The 26,761-nt window shown below is 40.7% G+C and overlaps 1 protein-coding gene across 1 annotated transcript; it reads left to right on the top strand.

Annotated features, from left to right (window-relative positions):
• The first annotated feature begins 238 nt into the window (after positions 1–238).
• Positions 239–25,929, top strand: OLFM4 (olfactomedin 4). Its single transcript, XM_042839323.1, has 6 exons — positions 239–387; positions 2,403–2,477; positions 7,230–7,382; positions 13,441–13,653; positions 14,586–14,739; positions 23,743–25,929. The coding sequence occupies exons 1-6, from the start codon at positions 307–309 to the stop codon at positions 24,534–24,536; spliced, it is 1,470 nt and encodes a 489-aa protein (XP_042695257.1). The 5' UTR covers positions 239–306; the 3' UTR covers positions 24,537–25,929.
• Positions 25,930–26,761: the final 832 nt, after the last annotated feature.

The raw sequence follows: 26,761 nt of genomic DNA, 5'->3' as shown, positions 1-26,761 counted from the left end.
CAACCCGCTGTAGCAAACAGGCACCTGTTATCCTACATAACCGCGATTAAGATTAGATAATGCACCATGTGGGAGCGCTTTCTTTTCGGGAAATTGGGTGACAGTAATTAATTGTCAGTTAATTTCTGACGGTTAGTAACTTGTCTTTGTGCGTTAGTAATGTGACACCTTCACAAGATTTTATGACATCACTTTTCAAAAAACATAAAATATCAAGCAAGTTCCTTAAGATTTGGCTGGGGAAATCCCCAGCCCCGATGATAAAAAGAGCTCCCATTCCCCTGGCTGTTACATCTGCTGGCAGAGATGAAGAACATACAGGTGGCTCTGCTGCTCCTTGTGCAGGGCACAGTCACACAGGCAACCGTGACAGCAGCTACAGAAGTGGTAAGAAGGGATATCATCATCCAAGTTTTGCGCCTTTGGTTCTTCTCATGTCGTTTAGATTGGTGCAAAATCTTTTCAGGTTGTTGGGAAGTTATTAGACAAATGCTGAGATCTTTGCATGGAGAAAGTTTAAAGTATTTCTCCATACTCCTCTCGACTGATGTACAGGGACTGGGTAATAAATGTAAAAATGAGGCATGGGTTTAAAATCAGAGTCAAATTCTGCCTTTGGTTAGATGAGTGCAACTCCCAGTGAGAATCTCAGTGGATATTAAATGCTCTGTGTAGCTTCTAATTAATTAGCAAAGGCTTGTAAGAGGAAAGGATACACATCTTTGATGTGGAAGGAGTTGGAAGGCGGGGGCTTTCCCAACTGCTTGATTGCTGTCGTAATCGCTGTCCAGGCACATGAAAGCCATGCTGAGTGTTTTGTGTGGAGTGTTCTCCCTCTTCCCCCTAAAACTGTATCTGGTTATGCATGAGAAAAGTTCAAATCAAATACATCAATCAGGAAGAAAAAGTAACATGAAGGAGGGCAGAAGAGAAAACTTTGAAAATATGTAAAAAATGGCATTAGTGAGAGATTTGTTTTGATTTTCTATGGTCTCACTTTATTTTTAATTTAAAACTAGGCTTAAATTGTCATTAGAAAAAGTTTGCAAAATAGATTTCAAGCATTCCCAAATGAAAGAAAGCATTTTGTCTCAGCTTGACCCAAGAGGCTGCCTTTTACTATTTCTACAGTTAACATTAGGAAGACTCCCACTTTGTCTCTCAGTGACTCTGATATGTCTGCTTTAGACATCAATCTGGATTTTAAGACTCCTTGACTCTTCAGGAGTCAAGAAGGAGATTTAAATATATGTTGATAAACTGAGGAGAGGAAACTTAAGCAGGAGATATTTCTCCTCATTCTGCTTGGCTTAAAACTGATTCTGTGTTTGTGTAATTTAATTGCTACTATCTACTCTCACACCATGCCTGAACACACATATGGTTGTTCAAATGGATTGCTTAGATAAACTGTCCTACAAAAGTTTATCCATGCTGTCCCCTTTGCTGCCCACTTGGAGCTCCACATCATTCCCTGGCTCAGGAATGGGGGCTGGGATTTGGGAAATGCAGCAAGACTGAGCAATAGGTGTCCTCCTTGGGGAGAAGCCCATTTGGTGCTACGTCTGTCACACCATTTGACACTGAGGTGTGTTGCTGCAATTCCCACCTTGTAACAGGTTTTGATTAGGCTCTCTGTGGGCAGCATTATGCTGTATCACCATGGTACACCATCCTCAGCACACTCCGTGTAGTTGTGGCAGACCTCCAGGGATGTACAATGCCAGGGTGACAGCTGCTCTCCTTTCTGTGATAGGGAGGCACATCTGTTCACATCTGAACATTAAAAGGGATGTATGTTGTTTTATTATATAAAAGACTCCCAGGTGGATCAGCTTCCCAGCTGAGAAGCATGGCAGCTCACCTCGTGCTCCTTCCCCATAGCTTGATGTTGTCCCCTCCACTGTGAGCAGAGTGGGATATGTGTCCCAGCTGTCACAGCTTGCAACCTGATGGCTTAGATTGAAGGGGCAACAAGTCCTGCTCTGAGAGCAGGCGCGCAATCTGGGAGGCCTGGAGCAGATGTCACTGCCGGAAGAACAGCAGCCTGTGAATTTAGGGCAGGGGGACACAGTGCTGTTGTTTTCGACTGCCACACAGATGTGCCAAATCTGTCTGTCATGGCCCCAGCTCACACCTCTTGAGCAGGCTGAGCATCCCCTGCCTTCCTCTGGCCACACGTAGCCTGTCTTTGGAACAAGGTGTCTGCGAGGTGACAGTGTGCTCAGGGAAATGCCAGTTGTCAAGAGAAGTCATTAAGAATTAATTTTATAGTTTCTGGGGATGGTTCCTGTAGTAAAATCAAAGTGCTTTGTAGCTGTAGGATGGTGGCTAGCTGGTAGGGAAAGGAAGGTGACAAATGTAGGAATTTGCACTGAAAGAGGCTTTCCTTTCCATTTTAGACTCCTCCTGTCAGCACACTTCAATATCTGACTCAGCTTAACGAGAAGGCTACCAGCCAGCGCAGCTCCCCAAAGGTATGTCCATTGCTAACTGTTCAATAAAATCTGAGAAAGAGTATAACTAAGAAGTTTCCATGCATTTTTTAAACGCAACATAGTCACTTGGAGGCTTAGCCCTGATCCAGGTAAGTCAGGCTACCCAGATGTTGCAGTAAGAAATCAGATGAGGTTTAACAAAAGCAAGTGTAGAGCTTTGTACCACGGAAGGAATAACTGCATGTGTCAGAAGAAGTTGGGGGATGACCTGCTGGAGAGGAGCTCTGTGGAGACGGAACTGGGGGTCCTCATGAATGACAGATCAGCCATGAGCCAGCAGTGTGCCCCGGTGGCCAAGAAGGCCAATGGCATCCTGCCTGGAGTGCACTAAGAGGATCGTGGCCAGTAGGTCAAGGGAGGTGATCTTCACCTCTAGTCTGCCCTGGTAGGCCTCATCTTGAGTACTGTTTCCAGTTCTGGGCTCAGTATGCAAAAAAGAGAAGAATCTCCTGGAAAGAGTCCAGCAGAGAGCCACAAAGCTTATAAAAGCCCTGGAGCATCTCCCCTGTGAGGAAAGGCTGAGTGAACAGGTTCAGCCTGGAGAAAAGAAGACTCAGAGATGGTCTTATTAATGTTTATAAATATGTTAAGTGTGGGACATAAAGGGACATGGACAACATTTTTCCAGTGGTCTGTGGGATAGGACAAGGGGAAATGTCCATAAACTGGAGCACAGGAATATGCAAAACAACTTCTTCATGGTGAGGATGACAAAGCGCTGAAAGAGGCTGCCCAGAGAGGCTGTGAATTCTCCTTCTCTGGAGATATTCAAGACGCCATGGACACCTACCTATGCAACTTGATGTAGGGAGCCTGCTTTGGCAAGGAGATTGGACTCGATCTCTAGAGGTTCCTTCCAACCTCTACAATTCTGTGATTCTGTGATCTAGGATCTATGAAGAGATGAATTTCCAAAATTGTCAGTGTTGTTGACATCATTCTGTGCTTTGGTCACATGCAATGATTTGACACAGCCCTTAAGACTACTGCATTGCATCCCAGACATGAAACAGTTTGGGCCACAGACATCTGATGACTGATTTTCAAACAGTTTGGTGGTGATGACGTCCCTGGAGGAAGAGGAAGGTTTCTGTTGAATTCTGTCTTCCTCATGCAAATGAAAGTAGGGCCTTGAAATAGTATTCTGTCACCTTTAAAAAGTGTCCTCAAGAGGCTGATGAGAGTGAGAAAATCTTGATTCTCCCTGTTCTACTTAGTTCAAATTTTACTCAACTATTTACTTGTAGAGTACTTGAACCTGAATTGTTGAGAATTCTGGTACAGTGCTCAAGTCCAAGGTCTGTGCATTTCTGAATCTCTTTGCCTCCCACTGTCAGTGACTGCTCAGTAACCTGTTTGCTTTTGGAGATGATTCTCTCCAGGCTACAATTGCTCTGAGTGGTCCTGAAACCTAAGCATCAAGAACGGTGTCTACCCAGAGCACAGCTCCAGCTCAAGTCAAAGACAGTAGGCAGCTTGACAGCAGGTTTTCATCATCCAGGCTAGCCCAGTGTGGGATGTATGGAGAAACATCTTGTAAGAGAGTGTTAAATCTCCACCTCCAGCTGAGAGCTTAAAAAGTTAAAAGGAGTTAAGAGCGGGACCCTAAATCCATCCATCTCCTCGTACAGCTGAGATGGCTCCTATCCTTGCCATATGGTTTCTGCGGATCACATTCTGTCTTAGGAAGAGCGAGAAGCTAATTCAGAATTGGGAATGCCACTGGGATGCAATGTAGCTGGAAATGGAGCATTGAAATAGTTAGGCTGTTTTGAGGATATAACTCTAATTTACAGTTTAGGTAACTGAATACATTTTCTGTTTTTCAGCAGATCAGGTACCTGTTGGCTCTTGGTGTCTTTCTTAAATTGAAGGGATGTGGGAAAGAAACATTTTTCATAGCTCCAAATATGTATATGTAACAGCTTAATTTTACAGTGAAATGTTGCTGTTGAGTCCTTGCTGTAGGCTAGGACAGTTTGCTCTCATTTAAAGATTCAATGTAAATTATTAAAATTTAAAAAACACACAAATCCATCAAAAGTAACAGCTTGTCCTGTGCATTTTTCCATAGGATAAAGAAAGACATTTTTGCTGTATGCTCATCATTTGACTGCTGTTATATCTTGATTGAAGCACTTGCTGATCCAAGAGGATTTTAACTAAAAAATGCTTCTTTTTCTCATCAATATCATAATCCTAAAGTTAGCAATGTCAATGGAAGAGAGGAAGTAGTTTTCCCTGCCCAGGCTGCCTTCTCCATTGGGAAAACTGTCTCTTGGCAGGCATATAAATAGCACTGAATGCAGTGAAGCTCTGCCTTCAACTCTAGGCTCTCTTTCAACACAAATATTAAAATAGAATGATTGTTTTTTCATAGGGAATTTGAATGCCCAAGTTGGAGGTTTTTCTGCAGGATCATTTCGGGTGATCATTTGAGTATGCTTATGAAGAGTTTATTTGACATATGGAATAAGCACTGTAGCACAGAAAAAAATGGATGTCTCTGTATAGTTAGGACTGTAGTTTAGTGAAATGTAAAACTTATATTTCACACATTTCTAGATATAGAAACACATACATATGTGTAGTACATATTATGCTATTCTATGTGTAGTATACTCTCTCCTAGCATATGCATGCATATATATTAAATATGTACATATGTATATTATATCTGTGTTATATACGGAAGGGATGGAATACAAGAGCTTCCACTCAACAGTATGCCAATGCACATGACAGTCCTACAGATACTCAGTAAGCCATATTTCTTTCTTTCTTTGTTCTTTCCCCCCCTCCTGTTTATTTTCCTGTTATTGCTGAGCAACGTATCATCCTTATCATGCCCATGTAGAGGAATCAGAGATGCAAAAGCTCCCAAGTGACCTATTCTTAAGACCGAAGGACTGAGGGGCTTATTTTTCATGCTAGTTTACATTCTGTTAGATGTATCTTTAAAGGTACTCAGAATTAGTTTGCAGTATATTTTCAGTGTGATATTCAGAAGTGCTTTCGTAACCTGTCTGGCAGGGAAATCAATAGAAATGATGTGCTGGGACACCCTTGAATCCTATGAGATACTTCTTTGCTTCTTTTCATGTTAAATGTCTTCAGCAGTCTGGCCTGGAGTGAAGTTTTAAGGACCATGGTGCTTGAATAACACAGATAAAACATCTTTTCATGATTTCTTTCAAAATGAGGTACATGCTGTTATGGCTGCAGAAAGAGGTTGCCAGAAGTGTGAACATGGATCATTCCTTCTTGCTGCTGCTCTATTCTTGGGCTTTGCTGCTGGCCATCACTGGGTTGATTGGGTGGTGAGGAAGTTGAATGAAACCACTGTGAAAAAGTGAGAGAAGAAGTGCTGAAATTCTATCTTTTGGTTAATAGTTTTGTTGTTTGCTTCTTTTGATTTTTAAGAGGGAGAGAGAATAAGAAAATAGATGAATAACACTGGGATTTCTGCAAGGCAAGAGGAGAGATTATAGAAAGAAGTGAATTTGAAGAGCAAGCTTCTAGCTTAAAAATATGCAGCTTCACTGAAGTATGTGCCAGAATATTTTAAAGGAACAATAAATAAATTTATTAATAAAGCTGTGATAGGTTTATGAACTGGCGAATGTTTTGTGTACAAGCAAAACCTAAATATTTCATTGCCCCAAGCATGCTCTGAATTCAACCCAGTGGAAATTACGTGATTTGGCCATAAATTATGGCACAATCATGAATTGCCAGCCCTGACCTTTCCAAACACCATATCCATTGCTCTGGTGGTGATGCTCTGAGTGTGCAGACAGCCAGGACAAGGCAATTCATGCTAATGGCATGGGTCACAGTTTTGCAAGTTATCCATGGCTGAGAGTGAGTATTCAGTGATGTGTAGTGTGATGTTCCACACCGTAGGAAAAGAGGTATCTTTACATTATTTTGAGCCTGAGTATTCAGTTCTTCACCTTTCACTAGTAGATAATTAAATTCATGCCTGTTTGCTGGGGCTGGCTAAGAAATTTCAAACAAAACATGTTTCTTTTCAAAACTTTCTCAGTCACTGTTTTTCTATTTTGCTGCTTTCAGCTCTATGCATGGAAATGACTAGATGATTTGATTAATTCAATTCAGATAAACAGAGCAGTAAATATAGGACATAAGTTACTAAGTTATTATTTTCTTGCTGTTGTGTGGTTTTTCACCTCCTGGTAAGATTCTTTCATTTTCTTAGGATAATTGTCCATAAGATTAATAGGATCATAGAATGGCTTGTGTTGGAAGGGACCTCAAGGATCATCCAGTCTCAACTCTTTGACATGGGCATTACCACCCAGCAGCTCAGGATGCCCAGGGCCCCATAAATACCTGGCCTTAGCACTTCCAGGGTTGGGGCCCCCATTTCTCTGGGTAACTTATTGCAAGCTGGAGAAGTAAGGGAGAAGTAAGGACTATTATGCTTCTGTTTTTCCAAAGATTACATTTTTACAGCAAGATTTAATTTATTTATTTATTTTTTTTTTTCTGAAAGATTTGTAAGGCTGAGCCAAAAAAAAAAAAAAAAAAAAAAAATTACCTGATAATAGGAATTCCTTGGAACAAAAAGGTGAAAAAAAACTAACAGCAAAGTTGTTGATGATTGTTGATGACAGTTGATGATTGTCAGATTATTGCCAGGCATTAGCTACTGGTTCTAGAGAAGTATATTAACATTTTTTTTTCATTATTGCCTTGTTTTTGCAGCTCTTTGCCAACGTGACTGGCTCTCTGGATGACCATGGAAGTTGTCAGTGCTCTGTGTACTTGCCGGATACCGACTTTCCTGTGCTGAAGGTCGAGCAATTGCAAGTGATAGCCACAACGCTCTTGCAGAAATTTGAGGCAGAGCTTTCTCAAGTAAGGTGTTCTTTTCTCGCAAATATAACAATTGTATCTTGTCTGAAAAATGGTTTCCTGTGAAAAAGTACAGCAGTCAGCACTTTTCGGTGACCTGTCTTTCAAACAGCAGGAGAGAGGTCTCTGTAAGGACAGGGAGAAGGGTGATTAAATCTCAAATCTCTGACACTGTAGCGTGTCGTACATTTGAATATCCTTAGTTTCTTTTTTAGGCCCTTGCAGCTAAAGGCGTACGGTATTTTTCCCTTTAGGCTCACTTTTATTGTTTTGTGACTGCTATACAGAACTGGAGGAAACCAAGCCTCCTGCTTTCTTGTGTTATCGTTTGTATCCAGCCAGCCAGATTGCAAGAGGGAAATGAATGGAAGGAGGAGTAAGGTCAACACATTTCAGAGTGAGGAAGTGAGGTGAATGTTTGTTCCCTCACTCTTTTTGTTTTCATGGATTAAAAATCAATCCAACAAACAAAGTTCTGTGTCAACATCTGAGGCTGTGGCAGGGAAAGTGCTGAATTATGTATTATTTTTAAAGACAAACACCTCTTCTGCTACTTTGGCTGCTTGTTGTATGAAATCAGATCAATTTCTGAGGAACTCAGACAGACCTACACGTGCTGCAGTGCAATGGGGGAAGCTGCCTGTGAGGGCAGAAGTCTGCCTTTGTCTTTTGGTGGTGGATAAACATTCAGGATTCAGATGAGGTGTCCAGCAGAAAGTGTTTTCTTCAGGAACCAGGCATCTTAAGGAATTAAGTGTCCTTGAGTTAATCAGCAGAAAAGGCACAGCATTAAATTATAAATTCTAACCATAAATATTCATAAACCTCTTCTGGTATAATCAGGAACTGATAAGAAATTAAGCATAAAACACCACAACAACAGGCAGAGAATCCTATGGAAAGATCAGTTGAAATCACTAGATTTGAAAGAACTGAAGCTGATGATGAAGCACCTTCAGCTGTCAGTGGGGTTGTGGAAGGCAAGCTGGCAGAAGCCCCACTATTCCCAAGCACAGGAGTTACTTGTCCTCCTGCAGGAAGGAGGTGTTGCTCAGTTAATGATCCATGACAGTCACTGAGATTTCAGATCTTTGTACTGTTCCCATTGTGGTCACTGCCAGCATTAAAACTAATTGCACTGGGAAAAGAGCAAGGCAATGATTCCCAAACAGAAAATTGGTGGGATTCTTCAAAGTGTTTGCGTACCACTTTTCCCAGTCGCTTGCAGTGGTGGAACTGGCCTCTTACCAGTACTTCCCTCAGAGCAGTGCATGTTCCATTTAGGATGAGTGGCATATCTGCCAACCTCACAGATCTGCAGTGCATCTCAATTGCTGCTTGATCTTTCTGTGTGGACAACCTCAGATGTCCATTGACTCTATAGGGAGTTCAGGCATCTTGCTCATAGGAAGACACAGGTTACTTTAGATACCTAAAATTAAATGTCTAAGCTTGTATCTGAAACTCATCTTTCAAGTGAGGGCAAGCTGAATCCCTGCTGTGAACTTTAATGTCCAGGCTGCCAGCTGGTATAAAATGGTATAACTGTATTGTCTTTAGGTGCCCAACAGTGTACTGCAGGGTAGATGCTGACCTTGGTTTTCAATTCTAGCTGCAGACAGTGACAATTCTTGACCTCACTCAGTCTTCTCTGGATTTTATCCTGTCGAGACCAATCAGCCAAGCAGTGTTACAATGCATCTGGTTAGATGAAGTGTGACATACACTGCAGTGTGATACAGGCACAGAGACACTTTGGGTCAGAAATAAAAACAAGTATTGTATTTTGGTGTAACTGTATGTGTGCAACTTATATCAGTTATGATGTTGTTTTTCTGTTTTGTTTTGTTGTTGTTGTTATTGCTGTTTTTCTGCAGAAAGGAGCAATCTCCCAAGCACTGCCCTGTTGATAACTGAACTTAAGCAATCTAAGATCTTGTTATGCACGAGCCTCTATATACACAGATACTTCACCTTCTTTCTTGTGAAGTCCCATATACTACTACTCGGTTGTAATAATACTCACAGAAAGATGAAAATAATGGAACAGTGCAATGAAAGCCTTGTTCTCATTATTAACCATTATTAGAACAGAATATCCTGAACAAAATTCTGGGGAATCATTCTGCCATCTGCAATTCTGTTGGCAATTCAGATCCCAGTCTGTCTTCTCAGCTCAACCTAGTCTCAGCACAGTGGTGGTGATTTCTTCTAAGTGCTTGCTTTTTGGACACTGAGAACTCATGCTTTACTCACTCTTCTAAAACACTCTTTGAGGCTCGTGGGAGATTTTCCTGGGTGAGAGCTTCAGGATTGGGCCCTCTTAAAGATGCTTTCCATGTGCTACAAGTCCCAGATAAACAGCCTGATTGAATCGTTAACCTTTTGCCTGATTGTACACTAATTCAAAAAAGCAAGGGGGTCCTTTTATAGAAACAGCAGGCAGGGAAGCTTGCAGATAAAGAGATGCTCTCATGCGCCAAATGAGTGCAAACTGTAGGCTGAAAATACCAGACTAATTTTTCCTCTGTCACATCAACCTTTGCCAGCATAATTATGATTACAGAAGAAAATTAACCTTTCAAATCAAAGCGGGAATTGGCTGCTCCTCTCAATAAGAAAGGGGAGAGGACACCTCAGTAACAGGGATGGATCAGCACTTTATCCCAAGGAGAGAGAGTACTTTTCAGACCTTAACTCGCAGTGATCATGACATCCTTGCTTAACAAAGACAGGAGAAAAAAGCACTCCTACCCTCCACCAGGAAGAACTGTTTTCAAAATAGATTAACCTGGAGTGGAATTCTCCTTAGTGTCAACTTGCAGACTGCTTACCAGCTGTGCTCGTTATGGGTTTGTGGAGGTCACAGCTGCCCAAAGCCCCAGGCCAAGTAGCTTTCTAGGACTGCTGTTTTGTCACTTCTTTCTCATCTATCCATGTTTTCTTCTTTTGCATCTTCATCTTGCACTTCAGTTCCCTCTTCTGTAGTCTCTAAATGTATGCTAGAGAAGTGTCTGTTTGCATGCTGCAAAACCTGTTTTGATAAATACCAATTGCAGGTAAACGACACAGTATATGAGCACTGAAGATTTTCCCTGCCCTTTTCATTCCATGAAGATGGAGGAACAAATGAAACTAGTTCTTTTTTTTTCTTTCTCTTTTCCCTACATATACATCATATCGCTCCATTTTCTTCCTATTTCAAGCTCTGTGCACTCATTATGCCCTACTTAAGGCCTTTATGACAAATGTGACAGCAGACAGAACCAGTTTTCGGTCTGTGCTCCTAAACATGGGCCATGCACAGAATTTCTGTGCCAGTCCAGCAAGAGACAACAGCCAGTCAACAGCACACAGATACTGTAGGAAAGCAGGAATTACAAGCTGCTTGAATCTGTCTGCCAAGCAACAGAGCAACATTATGTTCCCTTTTTTTTTCAACTGATATTTCTCAGCTAAAGAAACCCCTGAGCCAGATCTGATCAGGTTGGAATGTTCACTCTGCACCACAGTGCTTGGTGTGTGTTCTGGTTTTATCTGCAAAAACAGTATAGATCTATTAAAACATCACTGCTAAGAAAACTGCATTTGTCTAATGGTAAGCCAGGGGTCCTATGAGCTTAAATCCACTGAGATGCTGGTGTGTTTGTACAGAGCACTGCAGAGTGCTGGAGCTAGTTCAGGCTCAACTAACATGGACAGCTCTCAGCTATGCAGTATAGTGTTGGTGTCCTTGAAAGACCTGGATGGTTGTCTGGATGAAGACAGTCCGATGCGGAAGGAGAACTTCCAGTCTGTGTCCTGCAGCACTCTGCGATCAGGGCTGAAATAATGTTGTATGCCTGGGTCCTGTGCTCAGTGCTTTGTTCACAAAATCAAGACCCTGAAGAAAACTCCAAATTCACGGATTTCTCACTAATGAGTAGCTGTCATTAACTCCAAGAATCTATTTCAGCCGTTTGTAGACTGGTCTGCACAGGACAATCATAAAAATAATACTAATAGTTGTAATGCTGGTAATATTAATAGTAACAAAGTATGGGACAAGCTAATAACCCTTTGGACTATTAGATGGACTATTAGACTAATAATAGACTAATTATTAAACCAAAAATAGACTAGTTGTAATAATAGACTAATACTCCTAATAGACCAATAGGACCTAGATAGATTTCCGAATACCTCTATGATAGTTGTAGTTTCACATACCAGTGCAATGTTATTCAAACATGGACCAGCTGGATGTTCTTCAGAATGTAATCATATCTCTTTCTTTTTTGTTGTGCAAAATCTGGATGTAGAGTTTAGACACTGACCTTTAAAGATATTTTCTCAGAACTATTTTAGAGGATATCTTCCAGCTCTAAAATGATTTCAGTGACCAGTAAAAGTGCAAGGTCCATATAGAGTTGAGTTTTCCAAGACCATTGCCCAGACCTTCTCTCCTAACAGGTGATGGTGACAACTCAAATAAGGCACCCCAGCTGCCTTTTTTTTTTTTTTTTCAGCCAGTTATGAGGAACTGGGTCTTTCTATGCTGTCATTTTTGATGCTTAATTGTAACAAATATCTTTAAAGTTATTCTTTACCCAGGCTTAGCCTGGGAAATCTAGGGTATCCATCATGAGTCAGGGTGTTTCTGCTGCAGCTTGTGGTGGCATGCCTGTTCATTTCAGATTTATAGTGTAGTTATGCTGATACTGAAAATTATACTTAAAAAAAAAAAAAAAGGATCCTGGGCGTTTATGGTTCTCCTTCTTAAACCAGTTCTCTGGATATCTAATGATCTTAAAAGATCCTTATTGTCCTTCATGAGCTCCCATACATATTTTTTTAGACCACAAGAGATTCAGAAAAAATTACATGGACTTATTTGATGTCCTTCCAGTCTCAGAGGCTGAGAGAAACAGCAAATCTTTGGTCTTCACATCCTGACAGGATTTTGAAGGCTATTCCAGAGGCGGTGGGGAAAAATATGAAGATAATGCAAGAATGATTGACAGGATGGGTACTAAAAGTATCTCAATCAAAAAAGTTATAGAAATTGAGAAGGAGTTTATACTGCAAATGTCAGTTGAGGTATAAATACAGAGTTATTGGTACAATGAATGAATAATTACTTAACTCTTGTGATATGATTATATTAGTTTAAAGGTAAAAACAATAACGTGATTTCTGTGAAGCATATGAGACAGAGATTTCCTGAAGTGTTAAATTTAAAGAAAAATTTTCATAAGAATGTTCCAAGTCTATATAACATTCTTACAGTATTAATTTTGCATTGGAATGCATGTGCTGCGACCTTTACCTCAGCAGATACATATGTGAAAACACATTCATCTGGACAACCGTTTAATGGTTCAAGGGCTGAAGAGGCTGCTATGTAAATTAATTTAGCTAAAGCCTGCAATAAAATTTCCACTTTCATTTAAATGCAATTTGACTTTTAACACTATGTTTAAATGTTCCATACCCCCCAAAGATGAAACAAAAACCAATTCTAGAAACTTTTGGCACAATTCAAATGTAACACGGGTTAAAATCCTATTTGTATTTTGAATTAATAAGAAGTAAATTTGAAAAACGTGGAAATCCTTTGTTGCGTTTCTCAGCCTCCTTGGGTTGCTTTTGTGAGATAATGCACTTCAGCTTTTCTAATAAAAAAGTTGCCAATGTAGGTTGTTGGCATGCTGAGGATAAAATTAGCTTACAGAGACAATATTGGCAAAGAATTGAAAAAAAAAAAAAAAAAAAAAGGAAGATTCTGAGTAGAATTCTGCCTTCAGTTATCCCCAGGCATTCCTGAGGGGACTATGTGGAACTGCCAACAATAAATGAGGGTTAAGTTTTACATTTTTAATGCATGTGATGATAGTTTTGTTTACGCAGTTTATGTGAAAAGTACGTATATCAAGAATGTGTATGTTATATATGGGTACTAAGAAATATGATAAATATGTCAAACAGTCTTGTTTTATTCGCTAACCTGGACCTGAATATGTACTTTTTTTTTTTTTCTTTTTCTTTTCTTTTTTTTTTTTTTTCTTCCCCTTTTTTTAAGGTTAAAGAGTATTCAAAAAGGATTGAAATATATCAACAGCAAATTCTTAATATAACCATCAGAGTGGAGCATATGGAGCAGAGCAGCATATCTTACACAGAACTGGACTTCCAATTACTGAAAGTGGAAATCAGTAACCTAGAAATGCTGGTCACTCAGCTGAAATCCAGTGTTGTTGGGAGCAATGTCATCATCGATCAAATATATTTGGAGGTACTGCTAGAATCTCAATTAGCCAAAAATGAGTCAATACATAGAATGTCTATACTCTCTTTAGTGTTTAGGTTGGAGAAATGTAGCCTATCTCTACTGCAGCCAGTGGTATTAGTTCAGTATTTCATCAGAACAAATTAAAGAAATGCTTGACCTTAAATTTACTAATGCCTTTTTCCTTAATGCAGAGTACAGAAAAGAAAAAACTCCATCCAAACAAATGGAGTCCTCTTTCTCTTTGCCAACTCTCTGCCTGGAAGAGATTTTTTTTTGCACAGCATTAAGCACATGAACTTATTAAATTATTATAATAAATATGAATTTATTGACACCCATGCTTGAAAGCCTCTGTGCTTTAACTTAGATAATTAAAAAATTAGCTTCTGGTTGCTGGGGCAGTGACCCAATCAATATGAAATCAAGAAATGGGAAAGACTATCACCTTCCCAGTGGACTATAAATCACATTTTCAAAATTGTAATTAATCACTCACCTAGAGAGAATAATTGCTTCGTATGAAAATGAAATATCGTTAGTTTCTCCACTGTCCTCTAGATCATCAAGTAGGTGATTGAGAACACCACTTATCTTTGCAAATAAAATTTCAAGATACTTTTCAAGACAAGAGTAAGTACTTTCTCACATACAATAGCGTGCACTTGTCTAGGACCTACTAGGTCTAGGACCTATTTTTACACTATGTACAGATTAACACTATTTTGCATTATGTTACAGAGCTCAGTGTCAAAGCAGATAAAACTGATCACATTGCACTGCTGGAAATGTGAGGCCGGCAGAATAGAGTATATTCCTTAGGAATTGTTTTACAGCATCTTCTGTGATGCAATTAAACCTGCCTACAAATATCTATAAAATAAAGCTGACAGGAATATAAAATTTTCTTCTTTTTTTTATTTCCTCCCCCCCCTTAGATCACAAATCTAACTATAATGGTAAGTGAACTAGAATCAATGGACAAAAACAATATCCTTGCAATACGTCGACAAGTTGCATATCTTCAGAATCAATTGAGAGAGTGCGAAGAGAGCAAAAACAAAACAACAGCACCCCCTTATTTCCCACCAGGTAAGCATTTGTCTTGTCATGAGGAGCAATATTAGAAACGATTGTAATGATACTATCCAGTCTTGACAAATTGAGCAGGCAGCTACTAATCATGCATCAACAGGTTCAAAATGAAAAAGAGAGCAGAAAACAAACTCTTGCGGACACATTAGTTGGTTTCAGCTGGAAAAAGCTGTAAAATCCCTCTCACCTGGCATGTGAAAAGCAAGTCTCTTCCCATACCTTCTACTTTTTTTTTCCAATTTCCAATTTCCTTTCCTTTCCTTTTTTTTTTTTTTAATTTTTTATTTTATTTTTTTTTTAATGTGGGAAACTGCATTTTTTTCAGACCAGCCTTGATTTCTAATGGTTCCTGTGAAAGCGACCTATGTCATGTCATGGCAATTTTGTTTTAAAGTTGCTTGAGAATTTATGAGCAACAACTGATGTGCTAAAGCTGTTGGTATATGCAAACTCAGAAAGGTAGATTTGCATGATTACTTTTGCTTCACAGGCAAAAGACTCTTCTTCTAAATCAAAAGGTCAAGAACCTTGAGGGGGGAAATCTGGCTTCAGGGAAATAAGTGTGAGTTTTCTTATTGATTTCAGTGGAAGTAGGCTTTACTCTTTATAAAAATAGGAGATATTGTGTTTTGGAGGTTCTATCTGTGGTTCCAAAAGCACACTTCATAATAGAATTGTAGAATCATTATGGTTGCAAAAGACCACTAAGATCACCTAGTCCAACCATCAACCCATCACCGCCATGCTTACTAACCATGCCCCTCAGTGCCACCTCCAGGAATGATGACTCTACTCCCTCACCAGGCAGTCGATGCATTATCACTCTTTCTGAGAATAAGATTTTCCTAATATCTAACCTGAACCTCTCCTGGTACAACTTGAGGCCATTGCTTCTCATCCTAGAAAGCACAAACTGTTTTCATAGGGCATGTGGCAATTATCTTACAACTGGAGTAGTTTTTGTCTTGGCCTATGCTCAGTTTGAAAAATCACACTGCAAGTGAATTGCAGTCTGAGGAACTCTGAGCCAATGATATGCTGGAGCAAACTGCTTGGGAACCACAAGCTGAGGTGTCAAACTTTCCACTTGCTAACAGATGGTAGGATTTACCAGGCTGCATTTATCCCCTGAGTATTTTATATGCGAGGAATTCCTTTTGACAGAGTATTATAAAAGAGTAAGCATTCTATTATACACAATATCTGGGGGAAGAATCCTGCTTTTTCACATAAGCTGACTAGCAATCAGTGAGATTAAATGCAAAAGAACTCATAAAAAAAATGAGGTGTGCACTGATTTGCACCCACCAGCATTTACCTCTCATCATTTGGGTCAGCAAGTTCAGGTGTCGTGTTGAAAAGGTGAGAATGTGGGACTAGTAGAAATATAAGCTTCCCATGGGTTAGCAGCATCCCTACTGTGATCTCCTCAGGGCTTTATGGTGGTGCAGGCAGCTGCTGTGCTTCCCTGGCAGGATGCACAAGTATCACCTTGTCTGGGGATCAGGCAGAGAAAAAGCTGAAACAGAAATCTGCACAGCAAAATTTCAAGGCCCCTCTGCTGCTCAGCAAAGGCTTAAAATGCTACAATGGGAAAAAAAAAAAAAAAAAAAAAGCAAGAAAAAAAAAAAGCAAGCAATGTTTTAAAAGTATTTGAAGGACGTCTCACTGATTTATTGTGAGTGACGGTGTGTGGAAAGAAACAGCTTCTTTATCTTCAAGCCTACAGCAAACCTTTGTTTCGGTGGGAAAGTTGCGAGCTCTGGAATAAGAAAGCTGTGTCCTTCTGTGAATGATAGAGGCAGGAGCTGCTTTTAAGCCTGGGTGGCTGACGTGAGCATCTGTGGAGCTTTCACAGAGTAGAAGAGGTAGGTCTGCACTTCACAGTGCGGCTCTGTGCATGGATAGGCAGGTCATGTGCAGAACAGGTCAATAGCTCTGGGGTGGAATAAATGTAACTATATAGAGTGACTGCACTTAGGGACATGGCTTAGTGGGCACGGTGATAGACTGATGGTTAGACTAGATGATCTTGGAGGTCTTCAGTGATTCTACAATTCTATGACTATAGTAGAATTAATTAGTATTGCTTCTCAGGACATGATGATAAGATAGAGTTTATCTGGGACCAAATTGATATTGCTTTAGCATTTTCTTATTCCTGACTGGTGTGCCAGATGTCTCAGGTACCTTTGAATGCTACTGCACTGTGTGGGAGCCATAAAGAACAAAATTATTCCCAGGTGGTATGAATGATAGAATCATTAAGACTGAAAAAGACCAGTAAGGTCATCAAGTCCAACTGCCAGCCCATCACCACCATGCCCACTAACCATGTCCCTCGATGCCTCATCTCCACTAACGAAGAACACCAGGGATGGTGACTCCATCACCTTTCTGTTCAGCCTGTTCCAATCCTCACCATTCTTTCTGAGAAGAAACCTTTCATAATACCCAAACGGACCCTCCCTTGGTATTTATTTTTTAAGGCCATTACTTCTTGTCCTATCACTAGAACTTCAATAGCTTCGGTGACTTATTGTGACCTGTCACCACCATCTAAGGCATCATCTAAGGATGTCCTTTGGTGTCATTTGTGAGTTCTTCTCATGCCTCCAGCAACTGGAAACTCCGAAGGCTTGGAAAATATGTGTGGGTTGAGGGTTGTCTCTGAGCAGATCCCTGGAGGTGTTCAAGGCCCAGTTAAGATGGAGCCCTGGGCAGCCTGGTGGGTTGCAACCCTGCTCACAGCAAAGTGGTTGGAGCTCAGTGATCTTTAATGTCACTTCCAACCTAAGTCATTCTATGATTCTATGATTCCAAGGGTGGCAGAATGGACTAGCAGACACACTGTGGAGGGCTGGCAAGTCTTCTAACTACTGGAGTTGCCAGCTGTACAGATAACAAGAGTATTGTGTAGAATGAGACCACTACTAATCCATGCGGGACTGTAATATCGTCACACTATGTGCCTAATAGCGAGCAAATATTCTCTGGGCAGAGACTTTGTAGAGCAGTTTTATGTACTGCAGACTGTATGTGGAAACAAGTGGTTGTAGAACAACATTATTGCTTGGGGAGATGGAGTAAGTATGTGAGAGAACTGCATTTTCTGGATGGTCACTTTGAAGGCTTTGCATGGATGCTCACACCTCGTGCTTTAAAGCTCTCCAGCACTCATTTGAGCATTTGAACAAAATTTCCATACGTTTTCTCTGCAAGCCTGAATGCCTTGAATTCCTGCCAAACCACTTGGCCTTGCCCTGCTTTTAGTTCATATTATATTTATAATGTTTGTATTAAACTGACTCTTTGTCCTGTTTTCAGACTGCATTTTCTTTCCTCCTTCTTCCTTTCTCCCGCATATTTTGGGTAGGCAATATGAACCAGAGAGAGTTTGGATAATCCCCAAGCTGTCTAAGACTATGAGTCTAAAGGCAAGTTTAATTAAAGCTTCTTGCTTCTCAGTGCTGTACAACACAGCTCCTCTGACTCTGTCCCCTAAGGCTTCTGCTGCCTCATTTCCAGAGAGCAGCCTCTCCTTCTCAAATAATGTATCTGAGGGAAATCTCTGGTCTTTGTTTGCCCCATCTTCCAACTGGACATGTGGGTATCTGAAATTGGATCAGTAAATACATAGTTACTCATCCTCATCATCATCACTAACTTCCTTATCTGCAGCAGGGCACAACTTCTCTCTCTTCACCAGTCCAGTGGGAAGAAATATTTATCCATTTGTTTTTCCTTTGTGCTGATTTCATCTGACTGTGTCAGGACAAATATAGAAAGGAAAGGACCTTCTTTGAGGATTCTGAAGCAGATTTTTTGTCACATCTCACTGAAATTATCTGAGAGAGGCAACAGGGAGAAGTGAGTCGAACAAAACTCAAAGGGAAAAAAAAAAAGAAAAGAAAAGAAAAAAAAAAGAGTAAAGTGTTTTCCCCAGCTTTTGTATATTAAGAAATTAAGAATTTCAAGTTACTGGTGAATAGTTCTCAGCAGGAGGAGGACTTGATGTAGCCTAATCCTGAAACTCAGGCATTCACATTGGAGTTTTAGAACAAATACATTTTTGCCTTAAATTTTACCACCTACACAATCTCAAGACACCTGTTTGTTTTTTGGGAGGTGTCGGGTTGTGAAACAAATGTATTTATACAGAAAGAGATGCCACCAGGTACCTGAAAGGAAATGGCCCATGCCTTCTCTCCAGGACTGGCTGAACTGCCTCTGGCAACACACTCATGCCTCTGCTGGCCATAGAGGGTGTTGAATTGATAACTGCCTGAAGGCAGGTCAGACGAGTTTGAGCCCTTCAGTCCATCCCCTTTTAGATGCTGTAAACTTATGCCTTCTCTGACTGCAGCTCCCTTTGTCTGAGCCCATGCCCAGTGATGCTGGTGACAGACTGAGCTGTCTCTGGGTTTTCGTGTTACTGAGACATAAATGGCAAAGTTAAGTTCTCTGTGCAGCTCTGCTTCCTGTGTCTCCAGCCACAGTAACAGCCAGTAACAGCTCACACATCTGAATGCAGTTGGTCATCTGCTGGGAGAGAAAGATATGCATCTGATGCATGGGAGCACATATGAGAGTGAAGCACCAGCCTGCTGATGGTCTCTGTTCCCCTAGTGGGAGTTCCTATAAATGTGGGTTCCACATGTATGGTCCCTTCCTTTCTGCAATTACATGCAGCTACTTGCTTGGAGAAACAAGACCCAACAGCGTGTTTTGCGCATGCTCAGTTCTGCAGCCCATCAGCCAGGGAAGTCAGGTTCTTTTCAGTTGTGACTTCTGAATGACAGCTGCTTTTCTGATGAATCAGAAGGATTAGTAAGCAGCTGAGCTGAGATATTGGTTCTTTATGCAGGGAGCAGTAGATACCTGTGTGTATGTACGTGTTAGCCCTTCTCTCCTCTATTTGCTACACAGGCATGAAACAAGGGAAGGTGAAAATACCAGGGCTTAATTTATCAATAGCCTAAAACAGTCAAAAAAGGAGTTAAAGACATGAAAGTTTGCATAATGCATATGAGTTTATTTCAAGTACCTTCTAATATTTACAAAATTACATGACACTTTGTTTCCTTTGTGCATTTTTTCCCCACAAGATCCAGACAGGGAGGCAGGGTTAGGCTGAATAAACAGCAGTGAGTTCTTCTGAACCCATGCAAGAAGACAAATCACCCCCTGACTACCACTGAGTTTTCTGGTTAAAAAAAAAAATAATAAATTCTGGGAGAGTTTTCAAGGAAATCAAAATCAAGCACATTCTGCATAGAAACCTCAGACAATTTTTGATGTCATTACAACGGAACATGCTTCTAACTTTATTTTAATAATTCATTGTTTCATAAATAAAAACCAAACAAGTGTTCAGCAGAGAGATCTCTTTAAGGGGAGAAATAATAATTTATTATTTCTTTTGTAAAAAAAGGTCTCTCTGCTGAACACACGTTTGTTTTTTATTTATGAAACAATGTATGAATTATTAAAATAAATCTGGAATAGTGTTCTGCTTAATGACATGAAAAATTATTTGAGGTCGCATATAGATGAGCTTAGAAGTGCTTCACTACCTGCAAGCTTTGGTGCTGTTTTTCTAAACAAATCAAGAGATTTGGAGCATTTAATAACCATTTAATTCTGAGATACGTTTATTGTGATTTAATCACTGTAATGTATTCAATACGTCACCAGCTTAAAGAAGCCCTCATGCCGGAGGTAACAATACATAATAGACATATAAGAAAAACACAGTTCAAACTGATTCATGGAGTTGGCAGGCTGCAAGCCATTTTGCACTCTCTGCTTTAGCTTTCTCTCATTGCATGAGTTGAGGTATAAGCACCTCCAAACATGAGTGCCTGTGCCAAGTGCTGAGGCATTGTCACTAGCGTGCCATTTCCAGAGATGCAGCCTGGCTGGCCACACAGCAGTGCCTCCCTGGTGTTCTATATTTGGAAAAGAGCTATCTGCTCCAGGGGCTCATCCTTTGTGAAGCACTTAAGTGCATGTACTCATCTTTTCAGAGCCAGGAATGATTTGCCATGATTCTTGGGAGCATGGAATAATAGAATCGTAGAATGACTGGGGTTGGAAGGGACCTCAAGGATCACCAAGTTCCAACCCCCCTGCCTTAGGCAGGGCCACCAACCTCCACATTTAATACTAGACCAGGTTGTCTAGGGCCCTATCTAACCAGGGACAGGGCATCCACAACCTCTCTGGGCAGCCTGTTCCAGCACTTCACCACTCTCTCTGTAAAGAATTTCCCCCTGACACCCAACCTAAATCCTCCCTCCTTCAACTTAAAACCATTTCTCCTTGTCCTGCTGTTATCTACCCTTTCAAAGAGTTGATTCCCCTCCTGTTTGTAGGCTCCCTTTAGGTACTGAAAGGCTGCAATGAAGTCACCCCACAGCCTTCTTTTTTCCAGGCTGAGCAAGCCCAGCTCTCTCAGCCTGTAAAGTAGAAATGTCAAGTGACTGGAAGGAGGGAAGGAGTGAAGGCTATCACATATTCCAGCTGAGAGAATCTCAGGAATTAAATTGGCTGGGATATGACACGAGTTTATTTGCAACATGTATTACCCTCTCTGCTGTAACCTAGGCACTCAATCATACAGGCTTACCCTAGGGTTCAGTGCTGACCCCAGGGGAGTTGCCACTGTGGTGTGGGGCATTATCTCTGCACACTGATTTATATTTAATACAAAGATGCTTCCCACCTTCCTCACAGACTGAGCGAATGCTGAAGGCGAATCACATGTCCACGCAAGTCATGAGCACAAGTGAGCACATGACTGTGAGGGGTGAGGGTGTTAAGCAGTGGAAGGAGGCAAATGGTGCATTTTGAGAGAGGAGGAGGCATAGAGAGCTTCACTGCCCAAATAGACTTTCCACACTGACACAACTGTTATGCACTTGCCTGGACAATCAGACCACAAATATCCTTGTTCCAGACAAAGGGCACCTTCTCCTACCTCTCCAAAAGATCTTTTGGCATTCACAATGGTTCATTTTTCACAATATATCTTGTTTCCAAGTATTTCTTGAAGGAATGTATCTTAGGTGGACTCTCTCCACATTTCTACTTGTAGACTAAGACTAGGATGCCTTTGAATGCAAGATACCACACAGGCTTTTCCTGACAGTTTTCAACTTATTTTCATAATTATACTCCACCCTTTGGTAGGAATGGTCAGCTTTGATGGCAAAAGATAAATTTTGCTCTGTTGTTTCTCTCTTTTTTTTTTTTTTGCTCTGAGACATAGGTTATATGCTAGATGTTCCCTTATAAGACTGCGTTTATAACCAGCAGCTTTTTTCATTCAGGTGGAAAGCAATCATGACAAAATACCCAGAGAAATTCTTAAAAAACAAAAGATAAGTTTGACTTTAGTTACTGACACCACAGTTGGTGGTACATGAAGGTTCTGTGCTGTGAGGCATTCTTAACACCAAACAGTTGTGCCGTTAATTGTTGGTTAATTGAAAAATGAAGCTTGAGCCTATTCTAGTGATAGATATTCCATCTTTAAGGAGAAAGGCTGAGCGCCTCACTGAATTGGGAAACCTCAGATAATCACAAAAGCATAGAATTACTGAGGTTGGAAAAGTCATACAAGATCATTCAGCCCAACTGTCCGCCTACCACCAGTATTTCCCCTCTAAAGCATGTCCCTTCGTACAACATCTAAATGTTTCTTGAATATCTCAGAACACCATTAAGCCTGTGAACTAGTTTCAGTCACTTGACATTTCCACTTCCACTCCCACAGGTGGAATACCTTTACAAAGAAAAGTGTGGAACCCTTTTGTGGCAGTTGTATAGAATGCTAGTATTTACACTTGAAAAAAGTCTGCTCGCTTTGCCAGTGGCAGCTTTGGACTTAGCAAAGGTGCATAAACATTTCTGAGTGGAGAATTTTTTCTACCAGTGGCTGATAATGCTGAGAGTTTGTCAGGAAAAAAGGATGTCACTGATATTCATTAAGAATAAAGTATTTACTATAGATGCTTTTAGAAATTTTTGTTCCAAATGCTGTTGATCATCATTGAATATTCCAATTTTGGTTTGTTCCTATGAAATGGATGGTTGTGGAATAAATCCTATTCATCCCAAAAGCATGTATATTCTTTAGGAGCAAAAAAGTAGAATATTTTGGATGGCAAAACGAGAAAAAAAATATTTCCATGTTCCTGGAGATGGCTTCATAGTTGACGTATGGAAAATAATACTGTTCTGGTACATATAATCACTTCTTGAAGCTAGCCCCTCTTTGGAATTGCTTCATATGAAATCTAGGACTGAAGACTATCTACATTTCCTAGGCTGTAACTGATACTGTTTGCAGGTTTATTTGAGGGCCTGAGGTAGAAGGCACCATGTGATGCACTGTGTCGTAACTGTGATTCTGACAGTAGAATGCTCATCTGAAATGGTGCCTTGGAATTACTACTGCTGCTTCTCCTTCCTACCCCTCCTCAACAAAATACACAGAAATCAGATGCTCCTCTTTCCCATCTTGCACAGTCTCCATTCTACTGAATTAGAAAATAGCCTAAAATGCTTCTGAAATTGCATTTACCAAGGGATTTCCAAGTGCACCACACATCAAATCTGTCCCCTGTCTGGAATGATGCAGTAAGTACTTAATTTCTGCAAATTAATCCTGGTTGAGGCTGAATGTTCGCTGTCTTTTTTTTTCCTCTCTCTTTCTTTTTCTTCTTTTTTTTTTTTATTTTTTTTATTTTTTCCCCTCACAATATTCACTGTAATTACGTGTACTCCATTTTTTTTTTTTTAAATCAACTTTCTAAGCCAGCTTGAAACACTCCTTGGTCCAAAAGGAGCTCTTTTACACATGAAATTATGCATTTTTGTCTGTGCTTTGCCATAGAGCTATTCCCTAGTAAGCACGCTGTAGAGACTATGCTGTCCAAAACCTCTCTCTTAATGACAACATTTGGAAAACCTGTTTCTTCTCTTCCATTGCAGGTAGCTGCATTCACCGTGGACTGCTGAATGTTAGCCAGCCCTACGTTGTAAGGCTGAACTGGAGAGGATCTTCCTACAAATATGGTTCCTGGGGTAGAGACTATTCTCCCTCCAACCCTGAGGAAGAGATCTATTGGGTTGCACCACTGACCACAGCTGGGAGATATTTTGACTATTTTAGGATTTATGGTTCTTTTGATGATTTGCTGCTGTATAATCCAAAGTATGAAAGAAAACTATCCTATGGCGAAGGAAGTGGTGCTGCTCTTTACAATAATTTTTTGTACTATCATGTTTATTCTTCATCAAATATAGCCATGTACGATATACATACAAACAAAGAGGTTGTGCGTAAGGCCCTTCCCTCTGCTGCTGTCAGTAACCGTTTCTCATATGCAGGTGTATCGTGGCAAGACATAGACTTTGCTGTGGATGAAAGTGGGTTGTGGGTAATATATTCAACAGTAAATAGCCTGGGCAACATTGTTATTAGCAAACTCAATGAGACCACACTTGATGTGCTAAATACTTGGCAGACAAGACAGTACAAGCCATCTGTTTCCAATGCTTTCATGTTATGTGGCATTCTGTATGCCACAAGGACACTGAGCACTAGGAAAGAGGAAATCTTCTACACGTATGACACAAATACTGGCGAAGAAGGTCATATTAGTGTCATCATGGATAAAAAGTTAGACACAATGCAGAGTCTTTCTTATAACCCCACAGACCACAGATTGTATGTTTACAATGATGGTTACCTTCTAAGCTATGATATAACCTTTCAGCCTTAGTATCTCAGTGACACAAGCATTCCATGAAACTGGCAGCAGCTGAAATAAGAGATCTGATATGCCTTTAGACAATGCTATCAACACTACAGGTTTTGCCTAGTCTGAGGTACTGTGATTCTGGATGTTACACACATTGCTTTGATTACTCTCGTTTAAATAATTGACCACCCTGATCAGTTGAATTAATGGCATCATGCTTGGCAGTACTGGGTTTTGATTGGTGCTTATTGGTGCTTGGTGCTTTGCAATTGTCCTGTCTCTGAAGGCAGATTTACAGTGTAGATTTAGTACATTTTGCTCATGGGAATTGATGGGCATAGGCTATTTGCTGACTGAGAAGCCAGTTAACACTGATGGGCACTTATGTAACACAGACACCAAGACTGGCACTCAGAAACCAAGAATGAATTTCCACTGAACTTTGTCAGAGTGTATTGAGGCCTCAGCAATTTAATAGAGGCTTTAAAATAGTGTAGGAAGCAGGACTTGATCTGAAGACAGCCACCCAATTCTTGGGTGGATGAAGAAGAAGCTGGGCTCATGGCTTCAGGAGCCATACTGTAGGTAAGGAAGAAAAGGCACTGGGGCTGAGACAGCACAGAGCTCACTGTCCTTGCCAGAGCTGATGCAGTGAGGCAGCTGCCATGCCTGTGGCTGCCTCCCAGCACCTCAGCCCTCTCCCAAACTGCCAGAGCACCAAGCAGGCTTCCTGGAGTGACTGTGGGGCCAAAATTGTAGCACTGTTTTTGCTGTCCTCTCTTTCCCATTTGTTGCCCTTAGCAACTGCCTGTGCAGAAGTCTGGGCTTAGGGATGATCTTACTGCAGTCTAGCCATGTTTTGTGGTCACCATGGCTCCACTTTCCTGGCAGTACAAGAAACACTTTTCCTTTCCTTTATGCCCTTGTAAGCTGTTTCAAATCCTTCTGTTGACTTTATTGGCCACAGCCCAATTATATATATACCATGCATTGCCATGGAATGACAGGAATGTTATTTAATGTGCCTTTATTCAGCAGTTTTGCCATTCTGCAATTGGATTTCTGAGAGCCTTGCTACTGTAGGGTCCAATTCATTCCCTGTGTAATTCTGTCTTACAGTAAGGCACTGGTCTTGTGGAAAACAGAAGTCTGGTCAAACTAGTTGGATATGTGTTTGTTATATGTGGCTGATGCGTAATGGTTTTTGAATGTGTGTACTGTATCAGTGTCTTACCTTCATCATGTCAGAAAACAAGCCGAAATACTGAAATTCAGAAGTCTATGATGAAGAAAGCAGTTTATGTCGTTCATTTACTTTCGCTACCTTTGCAAACATGCTTGTGTCTTCTGATAATCAAAAGCAATACATATGCAAATAACTAGTTTTGTTTTAATTAAAAAATATTTCAAAGAATCTCAGCTGTACTGTAGTCATGTGAAACTCCTGTGACAAGAACACAACTTTGGGGATACAGTAGGAAGCCAGGCTCACTAAATGATTATCATTGCACTCAGTTGGGCTTGATGTGCTCACATAGCTCCAGCAACAACACCAAGGTGTGAATCAGTATGTCAACAAGTTCATGAGAGGGGTTTTATTTCCCTACACTGAAATATGTTAGAGAGTTAGGGTAGCATTTCTCCAGCAAGCTGAGATGTTACTGGAGATGTTAGACACTGATGAACTGATGACAAGCTTTCAAGCCAGGTGCTGCTACTTATCAGGTATCAGCATCTGTTTCTTGCAAACTTGTGAAATGAATTTGAAAGCCATGGAGGTGTTGATGCAGTAATCTGAACAGTCAGCACTGGAAAGGCTGCTGAGTGAATAATCCATAGAAACTCCTGTAAGGCTTTGGCTGTAAAAGAAATGAGAAAACACTGCAAAAATAAATAACCAAATAAATAAATTCCCTCCACATCTCTGTGTGCCACGGAAGCTGAGCAGTTTTTAACTTACGATTGAGAAACACTGGAGGCACAAACCATGAGGTTCCTCAGCTCGCTTCTTATAGGGAGTGAGTTGGTGTTAGCATGAATGTGACTGATTTGGCTAGTGAACTGCCATTCATGCTGTCCTTCATGGGTTGGCTATTGTGTTCTGGCCTTTTCCTCTTTGGAAAGAGCGTGTCTGGATCAGATGCTTCCATGGTGGTAATGAGATAGGGATGTGATAGATTCCTGTCATACTCTGTTGTGGTGTGACCAAGACCTAGTGTGACCTGGCACTGGGCTCCAGCTGGGGC

Source organism: Centrocercus urophasianus, unplaced genomic scaffold (genome assembly GCF_019232065.1).
Source record: "Centrocercus urophasianus isolate 14NV4802_14NV808 unplaced genomic scaffold, USGS_Curo_1.0 seq_9, whole genome shotgun sequence".
NCBI classification, from domain to species: domain Eukaryota; kingdom Metazoa; phylum Chordata; class Aves; order Galliformes; family Phasianidae; genus Centrocercus; species Centrocercus urophasianus.
This window is presented reverse-complemented; position numbering and strand designations above follow the sequence as displayed.

Excerpts from the sequence above, each read along its gene's own strand:
- OLFM4 (XM_042839323.1), top strand. The coding sequence starts at position 307 with ATGAAGAACATACAGGTGGCTCTGCTGCTCCTTGTGCAGGGCACAGTC. Across the intron at positions 388-2,402 it reads TGACAGCAGCTACAGAAGTG|ACTCCTCCTGTCAGCACACT; the intron begins GTAAGAAGGGAT and ends TTTCCATTTTAG. Across the intron at positions 14,740-23,742 it reads ACCCCCTTATTTCCCACCAG|GTAGCTGCATTCACCGTGGA; the intron begins GTAAGCATTTGT and ends CTTCCATTGCAG.